The sequence below is a fragment of the Chiroxiphia lanceolata genome, chromosome 19, assembly GCF_009829145.1.
Source record: "Chiroxiphia lanceolata isolate bChiLan1 chromosome 19, bChiLan1.pri, whole genome shotgun sequence".
NCBI lineage: Eukaryota > Metazoa > Chordata > Aves > Passeriformes > Pipridae > Chiroxiphia > Chiroxiphia lanceolata.
This window is the reverse complement of record NC_045655.1, coordinates 7,034,586-7,053,101: the sequence shown is the minus strand read 5'-3', so window position 1 is coordinate 7,053,101 and position 18,516 is coordinate 7,034,586. Positions and strand designations below refer to the sequence as shown.

At 39.1% G+C, this 18,516-nt stretch overlaps 1 protein-coding gene across 1 annotated transcript in view; it reads left to right on the top strand.

Annotated features, from left to right (window-relative positions):
* CA10 (carbonic anhydrase 10) overlaps positions 1-18,516 on the top strand; it is a 184,925-nt gene that overhangs the window by 142,973 nt on the left and 23,436 nt on the right. Inside the window, exon 5 of the mRNA XM_032706767.1 lies at positions 2,765-2,950. Within this exon, the coding sequence (XP_032562658.1) occupies positions 2,765-2,950 (186 nt within the window). The remainder of the gene's footprint in view (positions 1-2,764; positions 2,951-18,516) is intronic.

Here is an 18,516-nt window from a genome sequence, read left to right as displayed (position 1 = left end):
TGCAACTGTGACATTCTAGACTTGCAGTTTTGCTTTCCTCAAAACCAGCTCAGCTGACAGTGCAGAATGACAGTGCACCATCACTTTAAAGGCTCAGTACCATAAATATGGAGAATCCTTCCCTTAGCAGTAGGTTCACACAGGGAAAAAGATCAGAACCTCATTTTCCTGCACTAGCAGTTAAAACTGTGCATAGAGGAATAGTATTTACTGTGTAAAATGCATTTATGGATGCTGAGGATGAACACACTTGTGTGATTCTATGTGCTAACTGTAAACGGTTGCACTTGAAATGTTAACCTCTGAAGGTGATAAGACATTGGTTTTGTATATAAACCAGACAATATCCTGCACAACAATAAACAAATTCATATGGTGTTATGGTGGGCCATCAGCTGTGGAGCCTGGGCAAGTCACAGTCTCCAGGAAATAAAAAAAGTTCCTAAATATTTCAGTCTTTTCATTCAGATGTAATCTGAGTAGATGGAAAATATGACACCACTTCCTGTAGGAATCAAGTACCCATAAAAGAAGTGCCCACTGAAAGTTGCTGGTGATGGTGGTACATGTTGATACCCTCAAGACATGGGCATGTCCTGAAGGTGCAGTTTGGTGCTGGATCTCAGGTGGTTTGTGCAGCTGCTCTTCCCTTGGGCACACCCTCACAACAAGAAAACCAGTGTTTCACTTACACCTAAGAAGGCACATAAAAGGGCAAGGCCTTGTATTTTTTGTATTGAAGATCTTAGGTTTTGCCCTGCCTGTCTGTGTGCCCATGCAGGAGAATTTCATAGTCTCACTTGCAGTGTTCATCCCTCCCCACGGGCCAGAAATGAGGAATGTCAGATGCTTCACTGCATTCCTGGTATTCTCCATCTGCAGCTGTGTGGGGAAATTCTGTTTTGAAACAGTCAACATCATCTCACTACAAGCACTGCATTTTTATGAGGGGGGAAATGAGAAAGACAAATGTTACTCCTGTTCATGAATTTGCCTCTCATCGTTTCCCTTCTCTGCTCTGTTCGGAGTTATTTGATTCATATTAGGGGTTATTTGGGTCACTTTTACCTCGAGAGAGAAAATAATGGCAACCTCATTTGAGATTTGTACCAATTCAAGTAAGGAAATGGATTCTGCATATTTTGCATAGTTGTTAAATTTAACTGAGGGTTCAGTGAAGCATGAGCTTCCAAATGTAAGAGGCTCTAACAGTTTCCCCCTATTTGTTTTTAAACTACATTTGTTACTTATGATTAGCAATTTTGTGTCATTCATATGCAGTGTACTGAAACTGAATTCAATAAGCTGACCTTCTTCCACCTATTAAGTTAAACTTGGTATTTAATTATTATGCATGCCAAGTCAAGCAGAAAAACTAAGGAGCATTTATAAATAAAATCATTGTGGGTTTTTGCGATGAGTAGGAATATTTGTGTTTATTACTTCTCGTAGGAAATTTATTACTGCTTATTTTGAATTGGAGTAAACACCAAAAAAAAAAAAGAACATCTGTATCAAAGTGTAAAGAACCACAACAATCAAAAGCTGTTTAATCTCATCCATTTAGTTCTAGTGCACAGTCTGTTCAGTGCAACTTTTTACAACATACTGTGCAAGAAAACAGGTCATTTAAACTCAGTAATTAGTATTACAGAGAAAATGACACTGCAGCAATGTTAATTACTATAGTACTGATGTAGTATGAGATATAATACATAATAGTCATGTCTTTAATTTTAAATTGAAGTGCAACAAAGCATATTATTCCTATGCTTTCACTTCTTAAATTAAATGGATCTTATTCAAGTGTACATTTGTATCCATGCAGAATGTTTTTAAATAAATCATAGTTCTGCTTTAACTCAAACTGGCATATTTTACTTTCTAATGGCATAAATTAAGCAACTTCTTGATCTAGAAACTTTCCTATGACAGTGGAAATCATGATAGAATTATATTCCATATGAAAAATTTCCACCATCATTTTCTTTTTCATTACAGCAGCTGTAAATCAGTTTGCAAATGAAGCACAACATTCAGTCTTTTTAAAAATAAAGATGACTCTCAGGGAGCATTACAGCTTTTGGAGGTGTAGTAGGACCTAGACACATATGATCAAATTGGAATTCATTCTGTACTGCTATGGCTAAAAGATCTGGCAATTGTACCTATAAAATATTCATAACGAAACAAAGAGACTTGCAGAGCAAGACAGTGAAAATTTTTACCTGCAGCTCCGGGAGGAGTAGAGTTCCCTACTAATGAATAATTATGTCTCTGCTTTTTGCAGCACCTTTACTTTTGGGTAACTTTGTTATAAATATTAAAAGAAGGAAAAAAAAAGAGGTAAATTCCAGATTTGTTCAAGTGTACTTAAATAATTTATGTCAGCTGAAATGTTCCCATTTTCAGTGCGGGAATTTTGTAATGAAGCCATTACTCAAGACCTCGCATAAAAAGTGCTCTAAAAGCTTACTTATTATTTAAAAGTGTAACAATCCCATTCACCATGCTAACAATGTGCCCCTGGCTAAAATGTGTACATGTGGATTTAGCAAAATATTTGAATATACAATATAAGACTGAAAGGAGAAGTTGGAGTGTTACCTCAGGTTGGTTATTTCGTCTCCAAACAAGATGTGTTGCTACGTTTGAACGAAGGTGCGAGAAGAGCAAAATCCTCAAGTATGTACAACCAGTTTCTATGATTTGCAGATTATTTCTTTTAAAATGCCTTTTTTTTTTTCCCCCCTACCCGTTTTAGGTCAGTGGGACAATGTATAACACAGGGAGACACGTATCTCTACGATTAGACAAAGAGCATTTGGTCAACATCTCTGGAGGGCCGATGACATACAGTCACCGCCTGGAGGAAATCCGGTTACACTTTGGGAGCGAGGACAGCCAGGGATCAGAGCACCTCCTCAACGGACAGGCCTTCTCTGGGGAGGTAGGTCACCCTCCTGGGAGGTACCAGGATGAATGACTCGCTTTCCATTTCTGCCTGAAGGTATTTGCAAATTTAATTTGTCGCCCGTAAAAAATGGTTTCCCTGCACCCGTCCTGAAAATCGGGGAATTGGGTTTTGCTTCCTCGCCCCTGCCCTGCAAATTGTGTGATTTGTATCTAAGAATGAAAGTGCCGTGTTTATTGTATGCAGAGACACCCTCTATTCTCATCTGTGCTACTTACAAAGTAATCAAGTCTCTTCTGATGGGTCCTTTATGTCTCTTGTAAACACAAATATGAGATTAACCACAAATCCTGGAAGTGCCTCCAATTTGTACAGAAGTGCTGGTTTTGCTACACACTGGTAACACTCTACACTGAGTATCATCCTGCCTTTGATTCATGCAAAAATAAGGAGATACTTAATTTCAGAGGTGGTTCCACAGAACTCTGCTCAAGAAATAAAGTTGACTGCACAAGTAATCCCTGGCAGAATGGGAACTTGTGTTTTCAATACATGTCCATAAGTGTCCCAAGAAAGACCATAACTTCATGATCCTGATACCTGTTGCAGAATGACCCATTACTCCTGCTGGATAAATATTTTAGTGTCTTATGTGGAGTACTTTTTCAAGATGTAAATTAGAGTTTGCAGACTTTCTGGGACAAACAGGGCAGAATCTTTCCATTTTTCTTATGTAGGAACATTTTTCCATAGAAGAGGTGCATGAGGTTTGCAGGACCCCATCCTTCTTTAACTTGGGCCACGGCTGTGAACTGGCCAGCATGCAACTCCACTCCACTACTCAAAATAATGCTTCAGAATAACTGTATATTGGTGTTGGGATCATTTTTAAAGATAAAATGGATATCCCTGTTACCATTCTTTCAGAATACCAAAAAGAATATTTTTTTGATCATAAAGCACTTATTTTCTTGGAGATGAGTAATCAGCTTGACATGTGTACTCTCCATCACAGTCTCTGGTGATGAGTCAGTTAATGTGTGGCATTTTCTTTGGCACTGAGCAACAGCAGTTATTTTAGAGTAAGAAATTAATTGCACAGTTGCCAAATGATGGTGTTATAATTGATGGAAATCATTGGCTTTGTTTTATAAGCTACATAAATGTATAATACAGCCAGTGGCAGCTTTTGCATGAAATTACTCATGTCTGACACAACTGAATTCTGGTTGCCTTCATTAAATTCCATGATAAGTGAATATATAAAGTATTGCTCCTTTAAGAGCTGAAAGTTAAGTATGCTTTAGTAAATAAAGTCTTTACTTTGCTGTTCAGGCTTACAGAAGAGTAATATTCAAACAACAGAAAGTTGACTGAACAAGAAAGCAAAAATCTAGTTGAAACATACCATTGTACTGGATATGATGTATCAGCATCATTTCAGATGTTTTTAAAAGAGTTTTTAAGTTATAAGTTCATCGGTCCTAGACTATAACAATGAAAAAATGTAGAGCCTTGTTTGGCAATGTTTAATATTGACACTTAAGTAGGCTCTTCTGGTTTTGAAAGTAGGAGTTCTGAAGTACTATTAATATTTGGTATTTGCTAACAGAGACCTCAAGTTTTCCTTAATAAAAGCAGAAAACCCAGCTAAGTGGAAACTGGTGTCAGTCAGGCACAGCTGGATCTACAGTATGTGCAGGATTCCTGTAGTTATGTGAGTTCCCCCTGCAGTGAATAGGAGGAGATTGGCATCTTCAGAGGATGATCAGTCCTGATAGCCAGAGATGCATCTCTTAGGACAGGACAAATCACTTTGTGGAGATGCATCTCCCATGACAACAGAGAATGGACAAACAACAGGCTGAGGAGTTTAGACAAGACACCTTCTTTTCAGATGCTGAGATGGTTCTGTCCTTTGAGGATGTACATTTCAAAGTTTCAAAAAGCTGTTTGGGGCAGCTGGACAGGTAAGTTTCAGTAAGGTCCAGTATTAATTACTGATTTGAACCTACACTTACACAGCTAAGTCTTATTTATAGAACACATACTGTTCCCAAAGTAGAAGCACAGATGCAAATCAGTCATGCTGAACAGAATGGCTGCACATTTTCAGGGAAAGACAGCAACTAATGGTGTTCTTTGACTGTACATCCACCCATACAAGTGCTGTCTGTGTAAATGAGTGATCTTTGATAAGCTCTCAGCACTAGAAGGTGAATTGTCTACAGTTCCCAACAACTGGAGTGAGAAAGCTGTAAACAAGCCAGCTGACTTCCTGATAGAGTGTGTGCTCTATAATGTAACATGTGCTTTCAAGACTGTTGCTGCTAATTACTATTCACTTCTGCACTGGATAATGCTGTCAGAGGAGATGGGATAAAGAAAAATAACGGCATAGGCTCATTAGTTTAATTTAGCTGGTGCAGGTAAGAATAGCAATGAATGTTTGCTGGCTTAGGCTTTAGCAACCAGAGAAAAATCAGTGCAGGGTTGCAGTGTGTGACTGCTAATTGCACACTGAACTCCCATGGCACTGTCTCCTCACTGCTGGTCTCAGTTGTGTTGGACAAACCCACCATGGATTTTACCAAAACCTCTGTTTTGCCATGGAAACAATTCCCAAGGATGAAGTTACTCAAGAAGTGTGACCCATTCCAGTAGATCACAATAAGATTATTCCTACTACTCCTTCCTCCACTCCCATCCCCATCTCTCCCCTCATTTTCACTGAGGTCTCCAAGGCTTATTAAAGTCAGCACATTGCAGAGAGAGGAAGGGAGCCTGGGGAGAGGGCAGGGGAGAGGGCAGCACCTCTCCCTCACAGCACTGGCAAACTTAGATTGGCTCACATAGACCTAAATTAAATCCAGGAGCAGACAAAGCAGATTTAAACAGCCCTGATATATCTTGAACCAGCTGCAATGTTCTCTACACATGTGGAAATCCCACCTAACAGCCATACTGAGGAAGTACTTTGTTTTAGGGACCTTTATTGCCTAGTAAAGGTGTTCTGCAAGGGGGCAGGCACCAGAGCAAGCTGGAGAGCACTAGAGTGGGACCACGGCATGAAAAACAGCCTGGAAATAGCAAATTGCTTCAAAATGTGCTATGGTCTGAATGATACCAAGAGGCTTGTAATTTCCAGGCTATAACATACAACTAGGTGTTAAAGGCTGTCAAGAGAGACCTCCATAATAATCTGGTTACCTTTTAGCCCCCAGTAATCACTTTAGTATAGACAGAATAACTGAACAAACATTCGGTTTGAGTGCAAAGGCTTTAAAACTGTGCATCAGATTATCATCACTATGTTTGGCACTGGTAAGTGGGAAGGCAGGCAGGCTTTGGAATGCTTAAATAAATAAATCAAGCATTTACTTGTCCCTGTGATGCAAACTTGAGTGTGTTCAGTTCCCTGTTCTTTGCATAAGCATCCTACTGTATTACAACGATTAAAAGAAAATCTTGGCTTAAGCAAAGTCTCCAAGTAAGACACCAATCATTTGTGTCTGCTGCCTAATGCCTCCATGCAAAATGGGTTTTAATGCTTCAGAATCTGTATCATTTAATGAAAAAGGGCACTTTCCCTTCAGACAGCAGCAGTACAAACAGCAGAATTGACCAGAGTGCTGTTGTTCAGGCACTGTCTGCCTTGTTAAAATATAAAGGTAACCTCTAAAAAGGTTCATGGTGAAAATGGGAGCCTTTAACTTTACCATGTGGCAAAGTCATATGAAAAATGTGCTGCAGGAGACTTCCAATCACTTCATGGCTCTGCCTTGTAGCAGCCTTATCAGTGCAAAGGCAGAAAGTCAAGGAGCTTAATTATTTGGGGTTATGCACTTTTCACAAACTCAGCGGCTGGAGACTTTTAAACAAGAGACCACAGTCCAATACACATGAAAAAAAAATAGATTTCTTCTCTTCCCACCCTTCCAAAAACCCAAGGACAGATTATAAACACACAATGACTTCATCTGCTACAGGAGAAGTAAAATGAAAGTGAGAAGAGGATCTAAATAAATGGATACATATTCCAAGTTGTACACACAGCTTGGAACTGAGATTTACTTTTGCTGCTGCTAAAAACCACTGAGAAAAAAAAGAAGAAATACAAGAAAATGGGAATCAAAGGGAGAAGCTGAACATTCTGAATCATCAGTCTCCTCTGGCTACTGCAAATTCTTTAACTGGAGGCGTGTCTATGTGAGTAGGGAACTTCTAGTGATAGTAAAGGATTACTTATGAGAGAGATCAGTGTCTCAAATCCAACTTGTGATATTTTTGGAAGCAGGACTGTCACATAGACAGCCTATGAGAACCAGCCAGCCAGCTGAAATAATTTAATCCAGCCTGCTGCAGAATTAGAGTGCTCTGAATTGTTAAATCAGAAACAGTAGCTCTGCCACTGAGACCTTCTGTGCACCTCTGACTTGCCTGTGCAGTTCCAAACAGCCTCCTCAAAAACCTGGTGGTGGGATCATTTATGGAAGAAACCATGGTTTGTCCTTGGATTGTGCTAGTACATAGTCCTTTGTCTTCTTTTGGAACCTTTTTTGGAAATGGTGCAGGTCCTTTTTAAGTATTTCAGCCAAAAGACAAGTTTACTGTACTCCAACACTTATTAATGTTGAAAAATAAGCCTCTGAGGAAAGCACCAGATGAGGGAACACATGTTTAATGGAAGGGGGGGGAGGGCTTAGTAAAATCTCTATAACCTTCAGATTAATGTTCAGCTTCAAAGGAGAAAGTCAATAGGATAACAAATTAAATTGATATAGAAACAGAATATAAATCAGGAAGAGGTGGTGGTATTGTCATCACTAAAATATAAGGAGACTGCTCACAGGAGTAATTCAAAACCAGTGGGAGATGAATATGTGCTGCAATTGTAAGAATTCACTTCTGTCCTCCCTAAATAATGTAGGTGGCTTCCCCCAAAATTATACAAAATATCCATAAAAAGCAGATTTAAAGTCCAAAAGACACATCACAGAATCACAGAATCTTCTGAGCCAGAAGGGACCCACGAGGATCATTGAGTCCAGCTCTTAAGCGAATGTCCCATGCAGGATTACTGTGTGTTTCTAAAACAAATTCAATTTTATGTTTTAAGCTGAATAGGATGTTATTGCTTGTCAGAAGAACAGAAAATAGGATTGAACAGTATATTAGCACAGATTGAGGAATATTCACACCTGACCGTGGTCTGGTAATTCAAGAGCTCTGAATCACCCAATGGAAATTCCTTTTTATCCTCTACTGACTTTTGAAGGAAATGAGGCTCTTAAAGAGAGATCCATTTTGCTGCAGCCTGCCTGGTCTGTCTCCCCTCCTAAGCTACGTGGGGATGAAATGACCTCCTCTCCCTCTGGGCAGCAGAGCCCTTTGGATTTGAAAGCATCATCCCTAGGGATGCTGCTAGAATGCTGCTGAGATAAGCTGGACAGCAAAGCTTGTAGGAGGCAAACTTGGAAACCTATGTTGTTTTATAAAGTAGAACATATCAAAAACATTTCCAAACGTTCCCAAAATACTTCTCTAAATACAAGATGATAAATCAAGATTCTAAGCAAAAGTTTTGTTGACTAAGGAGTCCTTAAGGTGCTAAGGCTTATAAAGGCTTATACACTTACTGTACTTACTAAGGATTATACACTTACTGTACCTGAAACCAGCAATAAAATGTAGGTGACAACAGGACAGTACAAATGGAAGAGGAGGATAAAAGGTAATGTTTTAATTTACTGTGTATTTTTGTGTCAGATACAGAATGCACTATTCCAGAACCACTGCATGAAATAATATGAAATTATTAACCAAAATCTGCTGTTACAAATATCTGATTTAGATTAAGCAGCCTGTTAAACTGTTGGACTATGGCCTCACTTCCAGGACTGTCACTGAGAGTGAGCAGAAGCCAGAGGAGCAGATCAGGATGCTCTGAGGCTCCGGGCAGAGTAGAAAACCCAAACAAAAACCCTTAAGCTCCCCGTCAAAGTGCAGCTTTTAAACGAGCCTCCTGCACACAGACACATCCCCCCCCCTGGAGCTGCCACCTGCTCTCCCAGGAAGAACCCTCATTCCCTCTTGGCTCCAGGGAGTGCAGGTATCTGGGAAAGCATCCACACTCCAGCAGTCCTGCAAACTCTGCCTGCACCTCGATAGCTTCAGTGACAGTGAGGGATTGGAAAGTTTGGGGCACCTGCAGACTGAACAAATAAACTTATCCCCCAGTGGCTACATAGGAATATATAAAGGGGAAAGCTACAAAATGTAAAATGTATGCAGCTGTCTGGAGATACTGCAAATAATTTCCCAAAATCTAATAGTGAATATCTGAATGCCAGCTTTTCTTTCTCAGATTTCTCGTATTATTTTGTTCTTAAAGAATTCAGAGTATATGAATTGTACACGTTTAACTGCTACTTTGTTGATGGATAAGAAACAGGTGTGCAGATAAAAATGTAAACTAATTGCTGCACACAATTCCATTTACTTGATTTCGTGCTCCATTAGACTTTTGTAGTTGCTTTTTTCTTTTTGTGACAGATTTTCTGTATGATGTATATACTTAAATGGACTATGGACAGAATTAAGGGGAGATGAAATGACAGAGTGGTTCCTTGAAACCAAAAGCTGGAAATGGGTGCAAAGCCAGGCAGTAACTGAACCATCTAAACATCTGTGGCTTCGTGGCAGCAACAGGAACATTAAGATACCAGTGAGAACAATGTGCTGACATCCAGAGAAGTTGTAAGCAGCAAATAGGGCAACAATTAAAATGCAGTTGGTGTTTCTTACCCAGGAAGTCTCTCCTTTTGAACTACTCTATTGGAGAGCACAAGAAAGATGACTTTCCAGGAATATGGAACAGAAGATTTTGTGGTGTATTTTACATCAAAACGCAGTAAACTTCCTGCACTGGCTACGTGCTAAAAATACATCTTAATCCTCAGTGACCTTCAAAAGCAGTTTCTTCTTTAACTCTGTTGAAGTGGAATAGTTGACTTTTAAAACTTATGTTCCTTCCTGTAATTTTTTGGCCTAGACAGTCATCTTCAAGTCATGGGTAATATATGCTTGTTAAATAAAAAAACCCCAGAACTCGAGAGCCAGGAGAAGTTATAAAATCAACCCAAGGCGCAGCAACTATAAATCACTGATCATAAATATATAAATAGAAAAAATACACAGCAAGTACAACTCATTTTTATATGAATGGCTGCATTGCCAGGCAGCACCAGGGCACTCCTGCAGTCAGGATCTTACATTTAGTGCTGTTGTAGTCATACTGCTATTTTTAAGGGAAAATTAGATTCTAGAAATAGCCTGTTTTATCCTTCCCTTGGGAAAAACCCTTAATTACACAAATCAAGTTATATGATGTCCAAACTTTATATCAGCAATAAAGAATTTTACGTCATGTATAATCAGCTGCTCCTATCATAAATACCATTCCTGTTACTTTTTCACCTTTCTAAAACTTGATTAGCAGTGGAAATACAAATAAGGCTTTTAACTTTTTTTTTTTCTTGCAAGGGAAAGAATTTGCAGTTCATACCATAGGCCTAAGTGTGCATTTTATGATAGGTAAAACAGGAAAAGTTTAATGGTTTTATTTGAAGCAAGCTGTAATGGGATGTTTCTCTTGGTGTATAAGGCTCAGAAATTCAGTTATTGCCCCAACAGGAATCAGGGTTGGACCTGATGCAGCTCTGGCTCTTCAAAGATATAAACTAAGAAAAAGGATACAGGGGGAGAAATTATGTATTTATGTCTTTAGCAGAAAGACTGACAATAACATATAATTGAAAGGAACAGTCGTTTAATTTTATAATCCCAAACAATCATTAGACACCATCTGGAGATTGAATGATGCTTTAGAACAAGTGTTTAACCCCTTATAAAATTTGAGACTAAATTTCAGGTACCCAAATAGGATTTTGATTTTTGCTTCAGGCTTGCATTTTTTCATTTTGTCAGATTACTGTGGTATTTGTGTGGTCATTGGAGGTGAACATTCACATTTCACTGTCACATCAAATAAATGAAGCTCCACAGATACTGTTTGCTGTGTACTGAAATTTAAGAAACTGTACTGGCAGACTTTTAGAGGGGTGGTTTGGGGTTGTTTTTCATTGTCAACACATACATGGGTGTTCCTTGCCAGAAAACTTTCCTTTGTTGGAAACTACTTTTCTGAATCTTAGGAGCTCTCCATGCATTAGCAGAACTGCAGGAGCTGTCCAAACAAATTGCAGGCTCTGTGACAACGTCAGCTTATATTAATGTACGTGTGACACAGCAAAATATCTGCTGCAGGGAATAATAATACTGAATTTCTTAGATACTGAGTGAAACAGATCCCTTTAGTAATAAATATTTTTTTTTTGCACATGTTTACTTTTTGGTTACCAACTGTTCTCTTTTTTTGGAGGGAGTGAGAAGTGGAAGAGAGTGTCAATGTTCTGAGAGCACAGTCTGTCACCGACTATAATCTAAATCCCTTTGGTGCCTCAATTTTAAAATCCAGCATCATAAAGCAATAAGGTGGAGTTTTTCTGCTTAGAGTAGCAGCTGTAGGATTTGCTCTTTTAAACCACTGGGACATGAAAACGTTCAGCTCTCTAAACCTCCAGTGTCACTTATGAACTGTTTGCTTTGCCTCACTCCAAATTATTATCATTTGCTTGTGGTGACTTCACTTGCTTCAGGATGATTCTTCTTTAATTAAAGAGTAATTTACCTCTGTAGGCAAAAAAAACTACACTCATTTTGAAACGGCTTTTGTGTTTCATGTTACTTGGTAATCATTTTTCCACTACACTTTCTGTAAGTTTTAACTTTTCCCCCAAACATATTTAAAGTAACGTTCCAAAGAAAGGAGGAATCAAGACAAACGACCTGTACAAAAGCTCTTGCAGCTACTATGGACAACCAGAAAAGAAAATAAAAAGTAAACATATGAATTTTTATCATTTTTACAATTTACCAAAACGATAAGCAGGGAGCAATTACTGCAAACATTATCTTGGACAAATGGACTTTGGGATAAAACTGGATGATTTGGTGTTTATTTGCTAACCATGGACATCAGACTGCCAAAACTCCTAATACCCTGTTTGTTAGCCCAGTCTATCCTAACTGGCAGTGCCTGTGGACTGGAGGATGGATGTGGGGGATCAGATCCTAAACAGGAGAGTCCAGAGTTAAGGACGGATGAGACACAACACTGAAGATACAATGAAGTTCCTCAGACCTGTTTGGTGCTGAGCACTCACACACCCCCCAGAAAGTCAAAATACTTTAAATTTGAGGTATTTCATTTTAACCATCTAGGTGATTTCAATACAGACTGAGAAGGATATACTTCTAAATTTTGTTTTCTTTAGGCGAAATTGTGATAGATAATGGAATAGGATATTTTACAAAAAACAAAGGGAGGCAAAATTCAATTCTGTTATCATTTCAGAAGCATGTCTTTCTAAAATGATCACATTTATAACAGTTGCTCAGGCATAGCTACCCTTAAAATAGCATGTGAGTGATAGCAGCCACAACAGCATCAGTGCTAACACTGTGCAGAATTAGAATTGACAAGGTTAAACCACATTTATTTGAAGTCCATTTTCTTTCCACTTATCTTTTAATATCTCACCTTTATCTGTCTGCATTCTTATCTCTGTATGAACTAACTGAACATTACTGCATACACCTGCCAAGATTTGCTGGATTAAAACTCAGGAGAAATTAATTCATTACATTCAGCTACTTTTCAGGGGTTTGGTTGGGTGTTTTTTTTTTTTAATCCAACTGCCATGGAAACATTTTGTAACTGACGATTTGCCAGAGGCACATTAGAAAAGTACCATATACAAGTTATTACTCTGAAAAGTTCTATCAAAGGCAAAGAGAGTTCTGGATTTTAGCGAGAAAGGGCAAGTGCATTACTGGCCATCTCTTTCCATCATCTCGAATTTTATTTACTCTTTCTTATCAAACTACGAACATGCTCCTGCCATCTAGTCCCTGGAAATTCTGCTAATAACAGAACCAGTTGGCAACACAGCCTTAATCTGCTTAACCTTCAGTGTAGGACTGGCCAGAAACAGTTGTCACGTTCTCTCGAATGTGACGTTCCTATGAATCAAAAACCTCTTTTTTTTTTTTTTTTTTATTTTTCAAGCCACGTTCAACGTGAACAGTACACATTTAGCCTATTTTGTTACATAAATTTCTGCTCTTTTCACCTTTAGCAGTTTCTTTCCCGTTTCCTCTGCCAGTCAAAGCACAGAGTGATCAAGGCCTGAGCTATCAGTCCCATACAGCACCTCCAACCCAGCTCAATGCTTTGAAGTCTACATCCAAAGCACAGCATGTAGGTATGGTCCCCAGAGGCCCATCATTTTCCATGCTTATACAGGAATTAATCTTGCAGCATCCCTGGCTACAGGAGCTCAGCCACCCAATTCTCATTACCCACTGCTTTTTTTTTGCTTCCTACCACGTAAGTCTGAAACACCCTGGTGAGCTTGTGCAGACAAAAGTTTCTTCCTCCTGCTCCAATCCATCAAACTCTCAACTCAGAACTTTCACTGCCCTAAAATTCAGTACATAAAGCATCAGAGGAGCATGGCTTTCAAACTGGGGTTCTGCTAAGATTGTCCAGAAAAATACCTTTTTTTATATATGTTTTGAGAGAGCAAAAAGTTTATGGTAATAAACATAAATGATGAATTAGCATACTTGCCTGAAATAGGGAATTCTGATTCAGAAAATGATAAAAGACTTCTTAGAACTAACTGTGCTACTGTTAAGTGCTTTAAAAGGCAGGTTAGAGTTCATTGCTTGCTCTCATAAAAAACAGGGAAGGGTCAATAAAATATCAGAAAAATATGCTACCAATAAAAATATAATTAAAAACACATAAAGCATTTGCAGAACAATCCACCACAGGTGAAACCTGAAGCCCTCTTAACACACATTCGTTTGGCAGGATGTGCCTGTGCTTCAAAGACAAAAACTAATAATCAAAGAGACAGATGGAGCTCTGGTCCCAGTTCTGAAATTACTTTGTGGCTTTGAGGTTTGTGGACTGTTCTAGAGACTATTGTGGCACTGACCTGTGGAGCCAGTTTTACTCAAGATACAAATTGCTACGCCAAGACTGCTCTGGTTATTCTAGATTTTGGCAAATATTGTCCCATTTTCACCTCCAGAGCAGTGCTCACAGCAAGATGTTTCCAGAGAGGGGGCTCATGGACGAGCCTGGGAGAATGGTGCTGCTGTGGCTGGAACAGTGCACTCCATCCTTCCCCCTTCCTGCTTCAGGCATGGTTGGTGCCTTAAAAGAGGCATCAGACAGGAATAATTCCATGTACATCCAAGGCTGCCCTCACCCTGGGAGCTGTGTTAAGGTAGAGTTCTCCATGGGAGTCTTAAAGCCCCCATGCTCTTGGTACCCAGATTGTCCCTTTGGCAGTCTGTCTGTATGCACAAACATGACTTTATTCACTCTCAGCCCTGCTGAGGGGAGGGACAACCCAGGAAAACCAGCTGGTTACTGAAGGTCAGAGGGATGGAGGCACCAGGTCTGCAGGCTCTTGGCTGCACCACAAGACAAGCTGGCAGGAAATCAGGCAGGTTTCTGACAGTCTCAGCTTGTCTTTCAGAAAAATTTCTTTGAAATCAAGTTCCCTCCACGAGGTACTTTGGTTTTGACATATAAGCATTTTCCAGCAAAACCCTGTTTCAGCAAAAAAAAAAAAAAAAAAAAAAAATCCCAACTAGTTCTGCTTGTGATCAGTGTAAGGCCTTATTCTGCATGAAGCCCAAGGGTGTGTTCAGTTAAGAGGGTTTTCACTGTTTGATTTATAGCTTAGAGCCTCCCCATCTACTGTTCCTAAGTCACAAAAAGGCACAATAGAGGAGCTGTTCTTCCTCCTGACTGGTAGAGCCGTTCCCTGGGGCAGTTAATTAGAAAGAAAAAAAAAAAAATCACCCTTATTCTTCCAGATTCTAATGAATGTCAGTCTGTTCTATTCTCGTAGGATTTTCTTTTAGAAATCCAGGAAAATGATGAAAGGAAAAATGGCAGGGTAAAAAAAAAAAAAAAAAAGGTTCCAAAAGCCTTTTTCCTGTGGCCTATTTGAAAATACATTCCTATTTTTTAGATGTACTCAGTACTGAAGATGAACACTTCAAAGTAGGTTGGAAATCTTTTGTTAGAATTTTGAGCTTTCAGGCAGCACATTCAGGGTCTATCCCCACAAATCTCCATGTGCATGAACAACCCCATGGAAATAAGTGAAACCATGGGCATGCTGACAAATGTAAAGTTGGGTTGTATGTTTGCAGTGCAGTTGTTACCTCAGGACCACAATACTGTGGGTCACCATACAAGAAAAACAGGATGCAAACCCCTAGGATTTAAAATATTTAATCCATCTCAATTTAAAATGTGACCTCCACTGTGAATTTATATATGAACTTCATTTTTTCTTATTTGATGCACACAAGGTATTACCAAATTATGAAGTATCTAGAAATTGCTAATACTGTAGAAATTACCAGTAGAAAATACTGTAGAAATTACTGTAGAGTGAAAAGAGAATTTTTAAGAGGACACAGGCTTCTCTCCTAGCAGAGAACACATCAGTTCTGTGATACCATTCGTCTTTCAAATGAGCTTGTAAACTCATCAATATTTTGGTTGTGATCATCAAACAATCTTTGGGCAGCTTGAAGTCGATCAATTTTACCTGTGTGCTGCTAGATGGTATCCCTTATTTTGTGCACTGAAAGTGGCAGCTTATAACTCAAAGTGAATGACCATTATTAAATCTAAAGATGTACATCGTTTAAAAGAAATAAAAAAATAATTGGAGAATTCCAGAAAACCATCACTGAGCTGAAAATCTGTCCTTTAATGTTTGTGAAGAGGAAAATAAAAGTGCAATGGAGAGCTGGAAGAGACCATCTGTCTCCTTTTAGTGTGTTTTGTTTAGAGTTGGGCCTGAACCAAAAACCTAATTCAGACATGTCCAGTGTTTGGAAGCTGTCATGTCATGGTCCCCTTGGATATTCAGAATTGCTGATGGCTGCTCACAACAGGCACTAATGATACCCCTTGGAATGCTTTTGGCTTTGCAGCCATTAGCACGTTGCCCATTAACTATCAATTATTTCACAGGGTAATTATTTTGCCGATTTTACAAAGGGGGAGGCTGAGACAGAGGGGCTGAGTCAACTGCAGTCATGACAACAGACCACGGCAGGGTGGAGACCAGGACACGAGATTTCACGGTGTTTGCAAAGGACCCAGAGATTTTGGGCACCTCACATCTCAAAATTCATTCCTAGTGGCAGATGGAAACCTTAAACAGGCAGAGCTGGTCGCTGTTCCTGCCACAGCAAAGACACTGCTCTGGGCAAACCACAACCCCCAACTGTGTTAAAGGACAGTCAGGAATCTCCCATCAGATATACACAACATTCTGCCACCCAGAAAGTCTTCTGCAGTTTATACCTGAACCTGCCTCTTACCAGCTACTTTTTAAAGTTCCAAACTTGTAAATGTCAAAGAGGCAGAGAAAAACAATGCCAGATAGAGAAGGCTGTAGTATAGTAGATATGCCAAATAAATCTCAAAGTACTGTCTTCTGAAATGCAGTAAGACTGTAAGCACTGACAATATTAAAAATCAATGAAGCAGAGAAAATAATTTACAAGATGTATCTTCAAAGTTCGTGGAATGCTGATGGAGTAAATATCTCTTAAAATGTCTCTAAATGTGTAGTAATTTTTCTTTGGATGTATAGCCTCAAATTTATTGAACCATTTAATTATTTTAACAGTCTTCAAATTTTGAGATGTTGATTGATCCTAATCAGGAGATCTGTAAGTGGACAACTGTTCATCGAATTGCTGTTAATGAAGCAAATAGAACAACCCTTAACATGCACACATTTCATCTGTACACCTTTCTTACACCATTCATCTGTGGGCAAGTGGAGCCATACCAGTTTCTACAAAGCAAACTACACTATGATAACAATGACATGCTTCCCTTGTAATTTGAATTCATATTGGAAATCTAATTTACGGCAGTGACACTACATGCAAAAATAAAAGAGCCACTTAGGGCTGTGTGAACACCTCTAGCTGCAGACAGTAAAACTATTGCCCATGACTTGAGAAAGAACAGCACAGCCTTTGAAATCTGAAGTCTGTGACCTGTTGCAATGCATCAGCTTTCAAGTTTTTGGGCCAGCTTTTCTCAAATAGTCAGCACAGTGAGAACTACAAGCCACATGTGTATGTATGCATATAGATATAGATATAGATATGTGTGTGTGTGTGTGTGTGTGTGTGTGAGGTAAAACCAGCAGAAAGTGAATGCTGAGCTGGTTTGAATGAACAATCCACTGCTAATAGTTGGTTAGGTGAAAATATTTTCCTTTGTTGCTTAAGAAGCTGTCTTGATTCATGAAAAATTTTCCTCCTCCTCCTATTCTGAAGCAATGTGAGCAGCTCCTGCTTTAGGTAGATTGCACCAAGGTCTTTCTTGTTTTTATTACTGCAAGTAGCTTTACCCTTCTCCCCATTTGTTGTTGAAAGTAGAGGAACCAGAAAGAAAAGAGTGTGTGAGGAGCTGGCAGAGCCCCAGCTGCTGCTTCCCCTGCCTTTGATCCGTTTGCCTCACTGACTGCAGAGGAGTTTGTTCCTCGTTCCTACCTTTCTTTGCTCTGAAGTTTCGTCTGTACTGAGATTAGAGCTTGTTTTAGTGATACAGATGGGCCTGTGTGGTCAAAGGTACTTTGTTGGAGCAGAGTTCCTGGAAGGTACAAGCAGACGCTGCAGAAGTCATTGGCAATTGAGTGATTCCATAACATCACTCCCATAACATTGCCTCATCTACTCTGCAAACTGTGACCTGCACACAAGGTGTTCTCCTTCTACTGAGTAGTAGAAATATGTGCTGAAAAGTATTTTCTGTGCTATTATTCCTTACTAAAAATTTAGAAGTTCTAGTAAATATGCTAAGAACATCAACTCGTTAATCAAAAGTAGTACTTTCACATCCCTACTCAGAGTATGAGCAGATCAAGCCTGTGTCTGTTCTCCCAGTTATCTTCTATGAGAAAGGCAGTTCTTCTGTTATCTCACTTTTTTTTCCAAAACAGTACTTTGTAGTGCTTCAGATAACACAGAATAAACTTTGCTAAAAAAGATTACAAAATGTAAAAGTTTAGCACTCCAAAATTGGGAAATGGGAACAGAAAAGCTCGTTGTGCATCCAGGAGTTTTCTTGCCCATACAGTCTTTTTTTGCCTCCCTTCTCTCCTGTCTCATCTGATCTGCCACAAAGAGAGATCAAACAGGGTGAATCAAACAAGTCAAAGTAATTCAGGAGGTTGAGGGGTTTTTTCAGCCTCAACATCAATTCTGCTGAATTGCAACATCAATCCTTACATTTAGGTTGCATGTCCCTCTTTGCATGACAGAATAATGTCTTTAAAACACAGTTAAGTTAATGCAAAATTTGGATTTGGTGTTTCTGAAATTTATTGATCCTAATTGTGCGACAACAAAGC